Genomic DNA, 15,461 nt, shown 5'->3' with positions numbered 1-15,461 from the left:
CTCTGTTCTCAAACAAACAAATAAATGAAGTTTAGATCTTTGTATTTTCCTGCTTCTTATAAATTTCGGTTTTGTCCAGTGGAGTAAGAATAAATAACACTGCTGAAGACAATGTTCATTTGAAAGCACTGTCAGTTAAAGTTTTGAAAAGTTACCAAGTTGTCTCCACAATGGTGATGACAACAGGGAGACATGATTTAGGAAAATATTGATAGAAATAATTATGAAAGAAAATGTCTCAGACTTTCTATGACACTCAGGTCTGGTCCAGCAATGTGCAGAAAACTACCAGCTGCCACTGCGAACGGCATACAGCAGTCTGCGCGGGTTCTACATCCAGATGTCCATAGAGACACGAGGGAAGAGAGGGGGTGGTGGTGGTGCTGCTGCTGTATCCCAGGACAATCTGCCGTCTGTTTTCATTAAAGTGAACAAGTTCAAAAACACTCTCAGCTTTACCACGATGGAGCTGGTGGGTGATGTTTATTGTGTCCCGTTGTAGGAAAACGCATTTTGTCTGGGTTTCTGTCTTATGCTCATGTTGAAAATGATTTAGGTTAAACTGAGGTTGCTAGGCATGATTCAGGCTTTACTACAGGTAGGGTTACAATTAATATTAAGTCACAATAGGGCAGGATGGAGGGCTTTCAAAAGTGTTTTACCTGTTGAGTTAACAATGTGATCAGCCACTGACACTTTTGTGCTTGTTACTTCAAAGAATTAAATTTCAATGGAAGGGAAAAGACTAGTGTTAGGATGAAATTAAGAGCCTGTGAAACTCCCTATGTTGAGAGTTCGATTCAGACCCTGGTTGTCTGCAAAATAGTTAAGTATTGTTCCAACTGGTTTCTCAGTGCAATTGCTAATGAACACACTAGTGCTTGGTTTTGTTTTAAAAAAAATTGATGTTGGTTTATTGAAACTTTCAATGCTGGCAAGGAACTTGCAGAAAACTATCAGCTACAGTAATAAAAATCATATAGCCTGGTAATGTATGGAAAGCAAAGTAGTGGTGCCTCTGCAGCTGAAGCTCTAGATGATCTGCCTTTTGTTATATCAGAGTGGACAATTTCAGGACCACTTTCTTTCAGATTTTACATGGAAGACTGACACGAGTGGACAATGAGTGTTCTGTCGTGGTCTGCCTCTTTTATTACTTTTTCAGTGTTTCTAGATTGTCCTAGTCAGTTCTTGGCGAATGTGGCAGATATTGTGCAGATTCTCCTCAAACTGCAATGTCTCCACAACAGAAACTCTGGAGCAATAATACAGTACAGTGATGCAGTTGTTCTCAGTCTCTTGTAAAAATGACACAAATGCCTTGAAAGCGTTTAAGGGTATTTCTTTCATTCATTTTGTTAGACATTGGACTATGGTGTAGGCTACCTGAGTTTGTGACCTCTCTGGACCTCAGTTATTTAGACATTTTTCTAGGTTTTCCAATCTTTCTTTATTGTAATAAAACATTTTTGCGTAAAGACATTTTATCAGTATCCAGTGAATCTTATGGACAGGTTGTTTGTTCATCAGCTTGTCTTATTAGTCAATACAAGGGAACCAATCAAAAGGTTGTAATGAAAGAAACTATGAATTGCATATTTTAAGTATACAAAGAAAGATACATTTCAATGAGACTGAAATGCCTTGTGTGTAGAGCAAGGAAATACTCAACTGTACCCTGATTTATCTTCCCCAGCTCCAGTTGAATGGTATGTTATTGTTGAGTGACACTATAGGTATTTAAATGGGAATCAGTGGATATGAACCTGTCTTGCCATATGTCTTACTAAAGTATGTGTAGGCCTAAAGAAAAATGTTATATGGATTATTTAGTTGTTTTATGGGGTCTCTTTAAGCTGTGTGTCAACAAGGTGATGATATGCTCGACTCACTGGTCCTGTTGACAGGGGTTTTGAATAAAACTGTTAGATACTTTCCATGATTGACACCTGTTTGCTTTTGGGGTTAGACAAAATTGTTTAAAGCTGCCAAAGCAATATCTCTTGCAATTCATGACTTCTGGCAATGATATCTAAGATGCAAATTCTTCACTCAAGTAGCAGAATTGTTCTGATTATTGAAATAGTAATGAGTCCATTTCATTTTCTGAGACTCCTTGAAAGTATTGAATAAGCACAATAAAGGGAAGTAAATAAAGCAATGACATAGTAAAAGGTTGTCATTGAGATATAATGGAAGCTTAACATTTTTAAAGTTACTTTTTTCTGAACCGTAATTTTAACATCTATTTGTTAAAAAAGTGTAAATGCTCATACTTTTCATTTCAGATAGGTCTGGATAGATTAACAGAGATACTTAAAAAATGATTTCATTTTGATATTATTTTGAAACCCTTTTCCCCTTGTTTATTATTGCAGAAAGGATCAAGAGTGCCCTAGATCAGATATACATGATGGGAAATTTGTAAGTGTCAAACCCCAAAATGTTTGTGCACATCATATTTCTGGCATTACCGATGAAGGAAAATGCATACTTGACCATGCTCACATTTATGTTGATGACAATATAAGGAAACTTTAAAGTTGACATCAGGCCTGTCCCCATAGGATTATGCGATTGTGTGGCCGCGGCGCGCCCGCGTATTTTCGCGTAATTCTGCATCATTTGCATAATTTTGGATTATCCGCGTTTTTTCACGTTTTTTTCCTTTTTTGTCACAAAACAATTAATTAACGCCGCGCTATGTGACTAAAGGGACGTAATCACCGTTATAACTCTCATTTAAGTGAAAAGCTGGTTATTTCCCTTGTTATAAGATCTTGGTTATGGGTTGTGATTTTGTTCCTTGAGCATGCTCAATTTTTCAATCCATCAAAAGTTGTTGTTCTCATGCATGTCTGCTGATGTTTCGTGTCAGACAGGTGTCCTTGGTTTTAGTAATGTGCCAGCATCAGAGGTCCAGATGTCCTTTTTTAAAAAACATTTTATTTTCCTCTATAGATCTAGATCTACAGCTGAAAGTTACAGAGATTATTATTTTTGGTTGTTTTTTTGGGTTTTTTTTTACTGATGTGTATTGCTTTCTTTTCCAAATACACAACATGACAAATTACTAATACTGATAGGTTCTGTTTCCAATTTTTCTGCACATAAAACATGAAAATCGTGAAACTTCGAGTTGAAAAAGTGCAAAACATGTCGCGAATGGTGTTACGGTAACTTGCATAATTTTTGCATAATTTTGCTTTTTTTGTGCATAATTTGGCCTTTTAAATTTGCATAATTCTACGGGGACAGCATCAGGCCAAAGGGCTCGAACTCAGATGGCTGCTGGATCAGAAAAGTAAAGTTATAGTTGACATTGATACATTCATTACAAAAGTGCATGTTTCTATATCTGTGATGGCAAATGCATTTTGTAATTATTTCAGTACACTTGTTAATGTGTATTTACTGTCCCATCTTGCGCAGGTAGAAATGTTCAGCAGCTCTGTAGGATGCTTGTCCTTTTCTTTTCCTGAACACTTAGTTCTCTTTTCTGTTTTTCTCTGTTACCTCTTGCGACTATGGTCTTTCTCTCAGTGTTCTGCGCTTTGCACTTGGGAGTATTTTGATTTTTAATGGGAATGGAAAAGTCTTCAAAAGGTGACAGACATTTATAAGTATAAGCTCTTTGGATTTTTTTTAGGGACACTGATTTAGGGCCTCAGGTAAAGATGTATTTGTGAAGTTGCTTTGGAGGAGATTACATCGTACCAGGATACTAGTCTTATTTGTGTGACTGGATATGGGGTTTATGTTAGAGAAGACTGAACTATTTACCTGCTTATGCGCAAGGCACTCTGATGTGGTCTTCTTTTTCTACTTCCTGTCAGACTTACATGCCCCCCCCCCCCCCTCCGGGGCGATGCTACTGACTGGAGTGTCTTTAGGCCATTCCAAAATGGGGACATTGACTTGTTCTTATGCACAGTAGATTTGTAAATGGGCTGATTGAACAATGTCATGCTCATAACTGTGCCAAACTGCAACAGGGAACTGCTGCTTTTTCTTTCCTAATCCTTACTATTGTCATTTTCCCTCTACTCTTCTTCTTCTCAATCGCATCACACTTGAAGTCTGGTATCTGTCATAAATTAGGCCGTCCTGCTGAGTTCATCTGTTGGCCCGTATAGCTTCTGTTGCAGTGTCAGTGGCGGGGTTGGCCACGCTTCCTGTTCCTCTACTTCTTTTGTATGGTTGTCACACTCTTGTGACCCGCTATTTCCGGGGTGCCTTGATAGTTTAAGCGGACTTTGTGCTTTTGAAACTAGAGAGGTGAGCAGAGTAAACCTGATTCCCTGTAAGGACTTCTCTGTTGACATCCACTCCTTGGTGCTCATATGACCTTATGCAGTTGCAAGCGCCGTAAAACCTCTACTAAGACATAAGACTTACCTCTGTCCTTATCTGTTACTGGTGCAATGTGTCTCTTTTTTTGCCGACTCGCCATGAAATGCAACTCAATGCTTCCGTCATATTGTAGTTAATGGGTTTCCCCTTTGGGATGATTAAAATCGTCTTTTCTATCTTCTTCATGACTGTTTGGAGGGCGTCACCATTTTTGTTTCTTTCTTACTGTGTGTTTGTCTTGCTTTTCCTAGCTTGAAAAGACTTTAGTTGTGAGCGCTGTAAAATCTCTACTAACTAAAATAAGTTTGAAATGACTATTATTGTGCCAATGTGCTCCTCTTTTCTCAAACTGTTCCATCTTCTTTCTTTTCTCACCACGTGTCAGTGTGACCACAGATTTGCTGACTAGCCTCCAGGGTCAGGTGAGCTGTCTCTACGAACTGGCAGACATTGTAGCCATGGTGGACATGCTGCTGTCCCTGGCCCACGCTGCCACGCTCTCCTCTTACAGTAAGTTTGAGTGATGCACATATGGATTAATGGACTCACCACAGGTCCAGAAGAAAGATATGTGAGGGGAGGTTCTGTTCACTCTTTTCCGAAATTTATTTTAGAAGGACATGAGCAAAGACTGTATATATCTGGCATATTCATGTGACAAAAACCAGGATGATTTGCATTTTGTGAGACATATTTTTCAGACAATATTTCACAATTTCTTTAATATTTGTGTGTGTCTGAAAGGGGAAGGGGTGCAGGAGATTATTGTGGGAGTTTTGAGGAAGTAACAGAGAAACAGGCAAAGTAGAGTACTTTATACTTTATTAACACTGAGGACTGAATGTTCATTTTTGAGAAAAGATGTATTTTAAATTTCTGAAATTTAAATCAGAATCACTTTTATTTATTTTCATCCATATTCCATGCACTGTATTGCCTTCGAAGCTTGTTTGTGTTAATCATTTTCTTGCCTACATCCGTACCATAATCTTCCTCCCATATCTCATGCTCTGTTTCTGGCTTGCACTGCTCTTACAGTTCGGCCAGAGTTTACGGACACATTGGCCATCAAACAAGGTTACCATCCCATCCTACAGAAAGTCAGCTGTGACATAGTGGTGCCCAATGACACAGTGAGTGGAACTTTTTTTTCAGTATTACCAAATGTTTAGGTCGTCAGGCTATAATTTATCGTATTTATCATTCATTATTGAACTATTTCACGTTAACATTTTGTGGACTTGTGCTAGAGTTAACAGGTAAGAGCACTAGTAGTAAAGTGTGACTCAGTTTAACCGGCTCCTAATTTCTTCCTGAAAATTTCTATTTTCTTACTTGTATTTGTATGTAGGAGATATGATTTGCAAATTGCATAGATATCATCAAAATGTATTTTTTGTCTAGCATTTAGAACATAACTTTTTAAAAGTTCTTTACTGATGTTAAAAAAATAGTTGAATTAAATGATTGTTGTTAAGGATATAATTTTTTTATGACTCTATAGATGTTGAACTGAGAGGGCCCCCCCCCCCCCCTTCCTTCTCCCCAAATTTAGTTATAGACATTTTAGATCCTCATTGAAAAAAAAAGAATTATGAGATGGATAGAATAATTGACTTCACTAAAAAAATAAGACTTTTAAAAGCTCTTTTGTACTCACTGATTTCTTACAACATATTTTTTCAAAATTGTGCACAGGTTTGATGATTGTGGTGGTTACTCTCCTATGTTTTTCTTCTTACTATAATATTTTTTTCACTTTTATGAGAACAGTCATTATTACCACAGAAGAACTCACATCATTTGTTGAAACTCTCATAAAATTGTTTGGTTTGTTTTATTTTCTTAAGTGCAGAATGTACTGTTTTATGTTGTTTTTTTACTGCAATGCAAAGGACTCTTTCAATTTTTATTTAAAAATCCTCAGTATGCAGCAGACCACAGCAATTTCATTGTTCTCACAGGGCCCAACATGGTAAGATGTTGTCATCAGGGTAAAGTTGTATGTTCTTGGTTACCTTCTCTGTTATGAAAGGTAATAAAAGATCAACGTTTTGCAGGACTATGGTGTGGATGGCTCTTGTTTGAATCCCCAGGGGGGCATTCTTGGACTTTGCTTGTTTGGAGAGTTTTCAAGGCTCTCCTCCGATTTGGCCTGGTCCTATTGGGGATACACATTAAATTTGAAGATCCTGTCTCCTAAATACCTGACAGCAGTGAAATTGGTGTTTAACCCTTAAAATGACAAATTACATATCAAAATAAAGGTTCTGAAAAAAATCCTGGCTCACTCCATCTTCATGTTCTTACTGCTTTTTTTTGTATTGTGTCCCCCCCCTTTTTTAATGGAATTTACAGACAGAATGCTGTTGCTATTACAGGGACAAGTTATTATATAATGGCAGTATTTCTGTCTTTTCCTTAGACCTTAAAAGGGTTCTTGATCAACAGGGGTGCGCAAACTTTATTCCTGGGGCAACATTTCTGTTTTTATCTTTGAGGGTTACTCGTCAGATGTCAAATGTTAGATAGGGGAGTGAAACACGTAACTATCAGTGTTTGGAGGCAGTAGAAAAGACAACAAAATAAGGAGCACTGGTGTTAAGAGTATTAAAATTTTCAATTGTGCTTTGACGGGTAGTGAATATTTGCTTGACTGCATTATATATATAGGCTATATATATATATATATATATTTATATATATATAATTATATATTACAGAGCAGTTTGTTTTGGCACCTTAATCTTTTTTGTGTAAGATGAAATGTTTATAGCCGTAACTTGGTACATCTGAAGTTTATCTAGCTGTGTAAATATCTTTTTATCAATTTGCTAGACAAAAAAAACTGTTTTTGTAAGAAAAAATAACATTTTAAAACCATTTTCTGAAAATGTAGTCACATTCTTCTTAGAATTTTCTGATATCCGTGTCAGCAGTTAATTTTTCTTTGCAGGGTGGTAAATCTACCTATCTGAGACAGGTTGCCCTGCTACAAATCATGGCTCAGATTGGATCCTTTGTACCAGCTCAATTTGCGTCCTTTCGAATTGCTGATCAGATTTTCAGCCGCATTGGCTCAGATGATGACATGGAGTCCAACTCTTCTACTTTTACATTAGAGGTATTTTGACATTCCCATTATGATTATGATTCCCCTCCCTGAATCTGAATTAAACTGTAGGTTTTTCTAATTTTTTAAGCTCAATTTGAGTTCTGCAACATGATAATTTATTACATGTTTTTTTATAGTATATACCGTAAATAAGTGGACGATAATTCAGTATTTATTTAAAGAAATGTGATGCACATGCTTCAATGAAAGATAAGATATTCTATGTTGATCCTCCATAACTGTAGGCTACATTGTCAGATGCATTTTATTCATGGATTTTGAGTAAGATTGAAATGTCTAAAAAACTATAACAATTTATTCTCTGGAACAGTGAGGCCACAGCTGCATGATTCAATATTTTAGGTCCCAGGTCCCTAGATGCTTAATTCGTTTGGGTATTTTTTCTGGTCTAAAGACAATAGAATGTACTGATATTCAGCTATGTTTTAAGGATCAGTCAGGTTATTTGAATGACATTTTATTCTTTATGAGAATTTTTTCCTGTCTCCCTCAGATGAAAGAGACCAACTACATTTTACAGAATGTTACGGATAATTCTCTTGTGATTATAGATGAGCTCGGAAGAGGTAATTTAAAATTGTGCTTTTTTCTCCTTGCTTAATTTTTGTTTACCTGGAGAGTGCCAGCAGTATTTTTTTGTTTGTTTTCTATTTTCTGTATTACTTCTTTGCTTCATGCTGTCTTGTATTTCCCAACTTTATTTGACTAGTATTACACTGACAAGCTTTTGTTCCTTTCTATGCAACTTCAGATGAGAAACTTAAGTACATTTGGTCTCAAGAATGCTTTTATTACATTTTGGCCGAAACTTGATATTCTATTTTAGAAACTGTTGTTAAGAGAAATTATAAATAAGCTTGTCTTCTGTTCAAACTAATCAATGTCAATTAAGGAAATGAATTCAAGATGGTGTTCTCTTGTTCCTGGTCTTGAATTTAAGAGTCTTTCTATTATTTCTGCTGTCAAAAATAGAATGAGTTCAAATTGACTTTTTGTTGAAATGCTGTAGAATTATTTATAAGCTAGGAACTCCAATTTTGTGTCGGTAAGACCAAGCTATATGAAAGATTGGCTGCAAATGTTTAATGATGGTCATTTTTTGGATGTAAGGATCCTGCTCTTGTAATATATTAATTTTGGTCTGATCATTCATCACTATTACATAATTAATATTCACCCTCCTGCCTTTCCAGGAACCAGTGCTGAGGAGGGAGTTGGTATTTGCTGGGCTATTTCAGAGTGTCTTCTTAAGAAAAAGGTTTGACTTTGGTCCGATCAGATAGGAAAAATCTTTTGAAAACTACCTAAGGAGGATAGGACCTTGTTTTATCGTAATTGGTACTTGCATAAAGATAGCTATTCAGAGAATACCATCATTCTCCCTCATTTCATGGTCTTTTTCATCTTTGGCCATCTCTTTCATTTTTCTTCTTCGTTTCATCCCCCCCACCTCCTGACTTCTTCTCTCTCCCTCTCTCCCTCCCTCCCTCCCTCCCTCCCTCCCTCCCTCTCCCTCTCTCTCTCTCTCTCTCTCTCTCTCTCTCTCTCTCTCTCTCTCTCTCTCTCTCTCTCTCTCTCTCTCTCTCTCTCTCTCTCTCTCTCTCTCTCGGACCCCCCCCCCCCCACTAAAAAAAAATTACTAAAATAATTTAAAATACAGAAAGTAAAAAATAAATGTTTGATGTTTGCTTTTGTTAAAATGTTTGTTTCTGATACTGTTATTTTATTGTATATTTCATAAATAATTTGCAGCTTTTCTTTTCATATTTCAATCTCAGTAATGTCCAAACTCTCTTCACAGGCTTTCACATTTTTTGTGACACACTTCAGGCAGTTGACGGATTTGAACAGGAACTATCCAAATGTTTCTGAGTAAGCTTAACTAATCTCTTATTTTGAGATGTGTCTGCATACATCTTGGGGTAGCTCATTTGACCTTTTTGTTTCCTAATATATTTTTTATTTTGTAACTGAGCAAGTCATTGTGAACAGATTCTGTCTACAGAGTTCCTCAGAAATCAGTGATCAATCAAAAACTTTTGCTTCTTTGACAATATTCTATGCTGTATGGTGTGTGGTCATGTGAGTCTCAGAAAGGACAGAGGACTCTACGAAATGTTTCTTGAAAGGTTTTATTGGTTATTAACTCTTTAAACCCCATCGGACGCTTGGAGGGTCTGGTGGTAATAACCCTATTCCCCGTTGGAAGCTGGGAGCGTCCGGTACTATTGACAACTGTTTTGTTTCATTTAGTGCTATTTTCTTCTTGTTTTTTGGGAACTATTCCCGATCCAAGTTCTTTAGTAATGATTAAGCCTTTGTTTTCACTATGTAGAAGTTGGAGGCAAGCTTTTGGGGTCATAATGATACCTAGTGCACCAGGTTTAGGTGACTGTAGAAAAAACTCAGGGAAATGGTGGAAAAGACTCAGGGTTTTAAGAGTTAACTTCAAATATCTGCAGAGCTAAGAAGTAGGCCTAGCAAAATGCAAATTAGATTTTACTTTCTCAACTGACATTTTCACAATCGTTTATATTTCATCATCCCCAGGTACTATTTTGAAGTTCAAAGAGTATTTAATGCAGAGGCCAGATGTGAAAAAATTTCCTACACTCATGTCCTGTCACGAGGGGTTACACCAGAGACCCACTATGGTATGTTTAGTTTGTTCTCATCACACATGCTTATTGTAGCATCGTTTCTTCAAAGTGACCCAGTGGCTATGCTGCTGGACTTGCTCCTGAGAGGGTATGAGTTCATTTCCTGGTCGAGTCTGGCTTAAAGATGTCTTCTTAGTACTGTATTATGGATATCAGTACTTCGTTCTGGTGAACCTGAATTAGATTTGAGTCCCTTTCAGAAAGAGATATGTTGTTGGCTTGAGTTGTTGATAGTCTGGAAAAGCTATGAATTTTCGTTTTGGTTTATGGTTAGTCTATACAAACCTCCACCGAAGTAAACCGGGAGGTAAAGAATTCCAAGAAGAAGGACAAGAATACCTACCTGAATGGCCAGAGAAAGCAGCAACAGACGGGCACTTGCGGATTGTACACCAGACAACAAAAACTCTTTCAGGTAGGTTCAGCAAGCAGCCCACTTTGCCAGTGAAAAACAAAGAGGGAAAGACTATCTTCAACCCAGAAGGGCAACTTAACCGATGGAGAGAACACTTTGATCAACTCTTGAACAGACCACCTCCAGAAAACCAACTAGAAATTCTTCCAGCCAGAAATGACCTCCCAATATACGGAACCACCTTCAAGAGAGGAAATTGCAGCCGCTATAAAAACACTGAAGTCCCACAAGGCAGCTGGTCCCGACCATATACCACCGGAAGCCCTTAAGGCAGATAAAGATACGTTAGTGGAAATTCTCTATGCTCTGTTTGAAAAGGTTTGGCTAAAGGAGAAAATACCATCAGCCTGGAAGGAAGGCCACCTAATCAAGCTGCCAAAGAAGGGAGACATCAGCAATTGTAACAACTACAGAGACGTTACACTCCTGTCCATACCTGGGAAAGTCTTTAACAGGATACTCCTGGAGAGAATCAAGCTGGCAACAAACGAGAAGCTCAGAGGAAACCAGGCAGGGTTCCGCAAAAAAACGATCATGTGTGGACCAAATCGCTACTTTGCGCATCATTGTTGAGCAATCGCTTGAATGGATTTCACCTCTCGTGGTCAACTTCATTGATTGTGAAAAGGCGTTTGACAGCGTGGACCGAGAAACTCTGTGGAAACTCATGCTGCATTTTGGAATACCTGACAAAATCGTCAAGCTTGTGAAGGTCACCTATGATGGAACAAACTGCTAAGTCTTCCATGAAGGACAACTCTCAGAACCATTCCAGGTACAGACAGGAGTGCGACAAGGATGCTTGCTCTCACCTTTTCTCTTCATATTGGCAATTGACTGGGTCATGAAAGAAGCCACCAGAGGCAAGCGTAATGGAATACAGTGGATCCCTTGGCAGCAGCTGGACGACTTGGACTTCGCCGATGACCTTGCACTGCTCTCTTACACACATGCTCAGATGCAAGAAAAGACCAAGGAACTCAACAGCCTATCAAGGAGTGTTGGCCTACATATACATCCAGGTAAGTAAAAAGTAGTGAAACTAGGAAAAGTTTCAAGCTCTACTGTGACAGTGGAAGACACTCCCGTGTAAGAAGTGGACTCCTTTACCTACCTTGGAAGTGTCATTGATGGTAAAGGTGGAACAGAGGCAGATATTAAGGCAAGAACCGCCAAGGCAAGGTCAGCATTCAATCAATTATCAAAAGTCTGGAAAGCAAGCAACATCTCACTGCGCACCAAGATTCGACTCTTTAACTCCAAAGTCAAGTCTGTGCTCCTCTACGGCTGCGAAACTTGGAAGACAACAAAGACAGTACTGAATAAAGTCCAGACTTTCATGAACAGATGTATGAGGAGTATTCTAAGAATCAAGTGGCAGGATAGAATAAGAAATGAAGAGCTGTGGGAAAGGACAGGACAAAAGGGTATAGAAGTAGAAATAGGACTATGAAAATGGCAATGAATTGGACACACCTTAAAAAAGCCCAGCGGAAACATCACAAGACAGTCACTGCAGTGGAACCCACAAGGAGCACGAGGCAGGGGTAGGCCATGGGAAACATGGAGGAGATTTTTGTGGAAAGGGACATGAGAGAGATAAAGCTCACTTGGAACTAGCTTGGAAGGATGGCTCAGGACAGAGATAAATGGAAGGAGCTTGTATGTGGCCTATACCCTGCCAGGGGTGAAAGGCATTATGATGATGATGATACAAACCTCCATGTCCTACAGGGTATCTGACTTTTCTTTTACTTTTATTTTCTGTTGTCCTGTTCATAATTATTGTGAATTTATATTTCTAAATATTGTGTTGTTGCTTATGTCTTAGTGACTAAATATGAGACAATAAAACAAGAACGGAAAACTACTTTACAAAATGGGAACAGATTGATCGATCAAGTTGAAATTAAATTAAAGGAGGGAGAGGTTGTCATCATCTGTCTCAACGGCTGTTTCATTTACTTTAAATTGATCAAGTATCAAGACTGTTGCATTTAACTAATGTTTACTTCTCCTGCTCTCCTAGTGCATGAGACTCTGGCAGTGATGCACTATTTGTGTAGCCCCATCTTGCCAGAAAAAGTTGAATAGAATATCATTAACTCTCCATTTAGGTAATATGTGTCACGACGCGGTGGAATCAGGCACCTGTCGATTTTTGGGCATGTGGAGTTATTGGTATCATCTGAAAGCTGATTTATTTGCCTTGCTTCCAATGAAATAAATATAATCTATTTATCTTGAATAAAATTCAAGATACCTCCATTTGAAGGAAGTGAGGTCGCCTGGTTTCAGTGGTGAAATAAACGAGAAAACGGCCGCCAAAGTTTGGTAACTCCAATAGCCAAAGAGTCTTTGAAAACTGAAAAATGACATATTTTGTGCCTTTACTCACTGTTTTTCCATAAAATTCAAATGGAAATGTGTTTTATCTGGAAATAAAAAAGGTTAGGCCAAAAAATGAAAATTGGATAAAAATGTCCAAACTAGCGGAAAATTGACTGTTTCTCCGATTTCGTTATTTTGATGAGCGCCTGATTTCACCACGCTGCCTCATATGAATATATTCATTCCAAATATTTTTCAGTTTCTATTTTGTTAGAAGCTAGTCTCTTTCTGTGAAGGATATCATTCCATGCCTACAATCAGAAAGGCCAAGAAAGATCTTTTTTATGAGGATTTTATTTTTAAGTTGTTTTTGTAAATTTATTCCCCTCCCTCCCTACAGGGCATACCACCGTAAAACCTGTTTCTGATTCTATCCCTTTCGTTTCTTGTATTTGTTGGCGTTATTAGGTCTTCAGCTTGCCTCAATGTCCACCATCCCAACAAGTGTCATTGAAGATGCGAGAAAAATTGCTGACAACATTGAGCAAAGAAGGGAGGTAAGTTTCCTGTTTGTTTTAATTAAAAATTAATTTGTTCTTTCCTCTTGCAGCAAAGTTTGAGAAAATGATTGCTGAGAATGAATATATGTTGCAATTTTGTTTCATCAGGTAAGTGTTCTTTTCTCAAAAAATCACTGTAAAATGACAAGGTTATTCACATTTTCATGCTTTGAAATAATTCTATGTGTACAATATGCAGGGATATACCCTTGCTCAAACTCTCTTAATATTTATAGTGCAGGGAGCCATTCTGCACCATTTGCTTCAGTTGATGCCAGGTTGACCACGTTCAGTTCAGTCTTAGTCCAACAAATCAGCGCTTGTTTGTTCTGGACTTGCAACACCTGTTTCCTGTCATCTGCTTGGTATCGTATTATGCCTCACTCTTTGGAAGTAACTTAGGATAGTCGCGTTGTTCGCACTGAGAAGTTGAGTGGTTTGTTCTCCATTTCATAAAAGGAAAAGCATTATGAAACTCCCCAGGCACCTGTGTGGTCATTTTCTCTTCAACAAGGGAGTGTTATATATATAAATGATGAGTACCCTTTGTCTCTGTTGTTTCATATTACGTAGCTGTGGCAATAGAATTAAAAAAATTTACATAGAGTGACATGATATGTCTGATAATATGAGTCAAATTGTTAAGGTTGAAGGTCATACTTACAAATTTCCATCTTACACATGCGCTTTCATGCGTGTGATTTTTCTGTCCCATCAAAACTGTGTAGAACCTTTTTTCAAAATAAATTTGTTTACCTGGAGAAACGAATAAATACTTGCTATTTCTAGAAAATATATTCATCATACAGTAAAAGATAATTTAAATCTGAGCCACTCACCCCCCCCCCCCTTCTTTGAAACTCTTTCACCCCATTACATTCTGACTTCCTCCTTTGTCCCTTTTGCTTACCCATCCATCCAGAAAACTCGTCGAAGAGATATTGTTGTACTGAGACAACATGCTGACTTCAGCCTTGCCATGAAACTGATCCAAGTTGCCAAGAACTCACGTATGGATGAGGATGCTTTGAGGATGTACCTCAAATCTCTCCGCAAAACGTATTTGGCAGAGCTTGAGAAACTGACGACTACTGCAAACGCTCAGATGTCAACCAGTAGTGAAGAGTGAGCTCTTAGAGTGCTCTCACAGTGAAGTGACATGTGGCAAACAATGTCAATGCTGTGATCCATTTAAAATGAGAACAATTTGTCAAAATAGTATGTAAACTCCCGATGGAAAATGTTTTGTTAAGTTTCCAAAGTTGACATTTTTAAAGAATTCTATAAATTTTTCTTCCTACTTGCGACGTCGGTGTGAAATTTGCTTTACTCTTTTAAAACTTGAACCGTTAGTTCATCATTTGTCAGTGACTTTTTTTGCAGATTGCAGTTTGATTTTTGCTGTTGTCTTCATTTTTGCACAACTTTGCAAACTTTACATAAGTTTTCTCTCCATATACCGTACTCATGTTTAACTTTTTTCATAACTGTGGACTGATGTGCATTGAAAAATAAATTTCTAGACCGACCAGGAATGATTTCCGTAGAACTGATTTCACATTAGAAAAGATGGGATATTTTCATGCTTCAATACAGATTCATAGATACAGATTCATAGATTTCATTGCCAAGTTGTACACTTTGACTCATCCAAAATGAGGGAAAACTTGAACTAGTCATTTTGTTCATTTCCCCATGTTGTGTCTAAATTTTTGACCATTTTGTATTAGTATTAGCCTTCACAATTATTTTGAAGTCTTCTCAGCCTTGGGTATCTAATGGGTATCTCTATAAAAAAAAACCAGTACGCCAATAGCTCAGCTAGTATCATGCTGGGCAATGGTGCAGATGACCCTGGTTTGAGCCCTCAGTGGGGTATTGTTGAATGGTTTGATCCTATCCAAGATGGGCTTTTAGTTTGGAGGTCTGGTCTCTTATGGGGAGGAGCGACCCTTGATTTTGCAGCTTTTGGGTCAGGCTATGTAAATTTTATGTTGGCTGATTTT

General features: G+C 37.8%; 1 protein-coding gene across 1 annotated transcript in view; it reads left to right on the top strand.

Moving 5' to 3' along the window:
• The window catches only part of LOC101861565 (mutS protein homolog 4), a 49,417-nt gene extending 33,956 nt beyond the window's left edge, over positions 1 to 15,461 (top strand). The window contains exons 14-26 of the mRNA XM_035968605.1: positions 261 to 472; positions 1,697 to 1,709; positions 2,379 to 2,424; positions 4,739 to 4,863; positions 5,392 to 5,486; positions 6,281 to 6,328; positions 7,310 to 7,477; positions 7,983 to 8,055; positions 8,683 to 8,747; positions 9,291 to 9,361; positions 10,040 to 10,143; positions 13,364 to 13,452; positions 14,378 to 15,461. Coding sequence (XP_035824498.1) covers positions 261 to 472; positions 1,697 to 1,709; positions 2,379 to 2,424; positions 4,739 to 4,863; positions 5,392 to 5,486; positions 6,281 to 6,328; positions 7,310 to 7,477; positions 7,983 to 8,055; positions 8,683 to 8,747; positions 9,291 to 9,361; positions 10,040 to 10,143; positions 13,364 to 13,452; positions 14,378 to 14,584 — 1,316 coding nt within the window. The 3' untranslated portion in view covers positions 14,585 to 15,461. The remainder of the gene's footprint in view (positions 1 to 260; positions 473 to 1,696; positions 1,710 to 2,378; positions 2,425 to 4,738; positions 4,864 to 5,391; positions 5,487 to 6,280; positions 6,329 to 7,309; positions 7,478 to 7,982; positions 8,056 to 8,682; positions 8,748 to 9,290; positions 9,362 to 10,039; positions 10,144 to 13,363; positions 13,453 to 14,377) is intronic.

Source organism: Aplysia californica, unplaced genomic scaffold, assembly GCF_000002075.1.
Source record: "Aplysia californica isolate F4 #8 unplaced genomic scaffold, AplCal3.0 scaffold00069, whole genome shotgun sequence".
NCBI classification, from domain to species: Eukaryota; Metazoa; Mollusca; class Gastropoda; order Aplysiida; family Aplysiidae; genus Aplysia; species Aplysia californica.
This window is presented reverse-complemented; position numbering and strand designations above follow the sequence as displayed.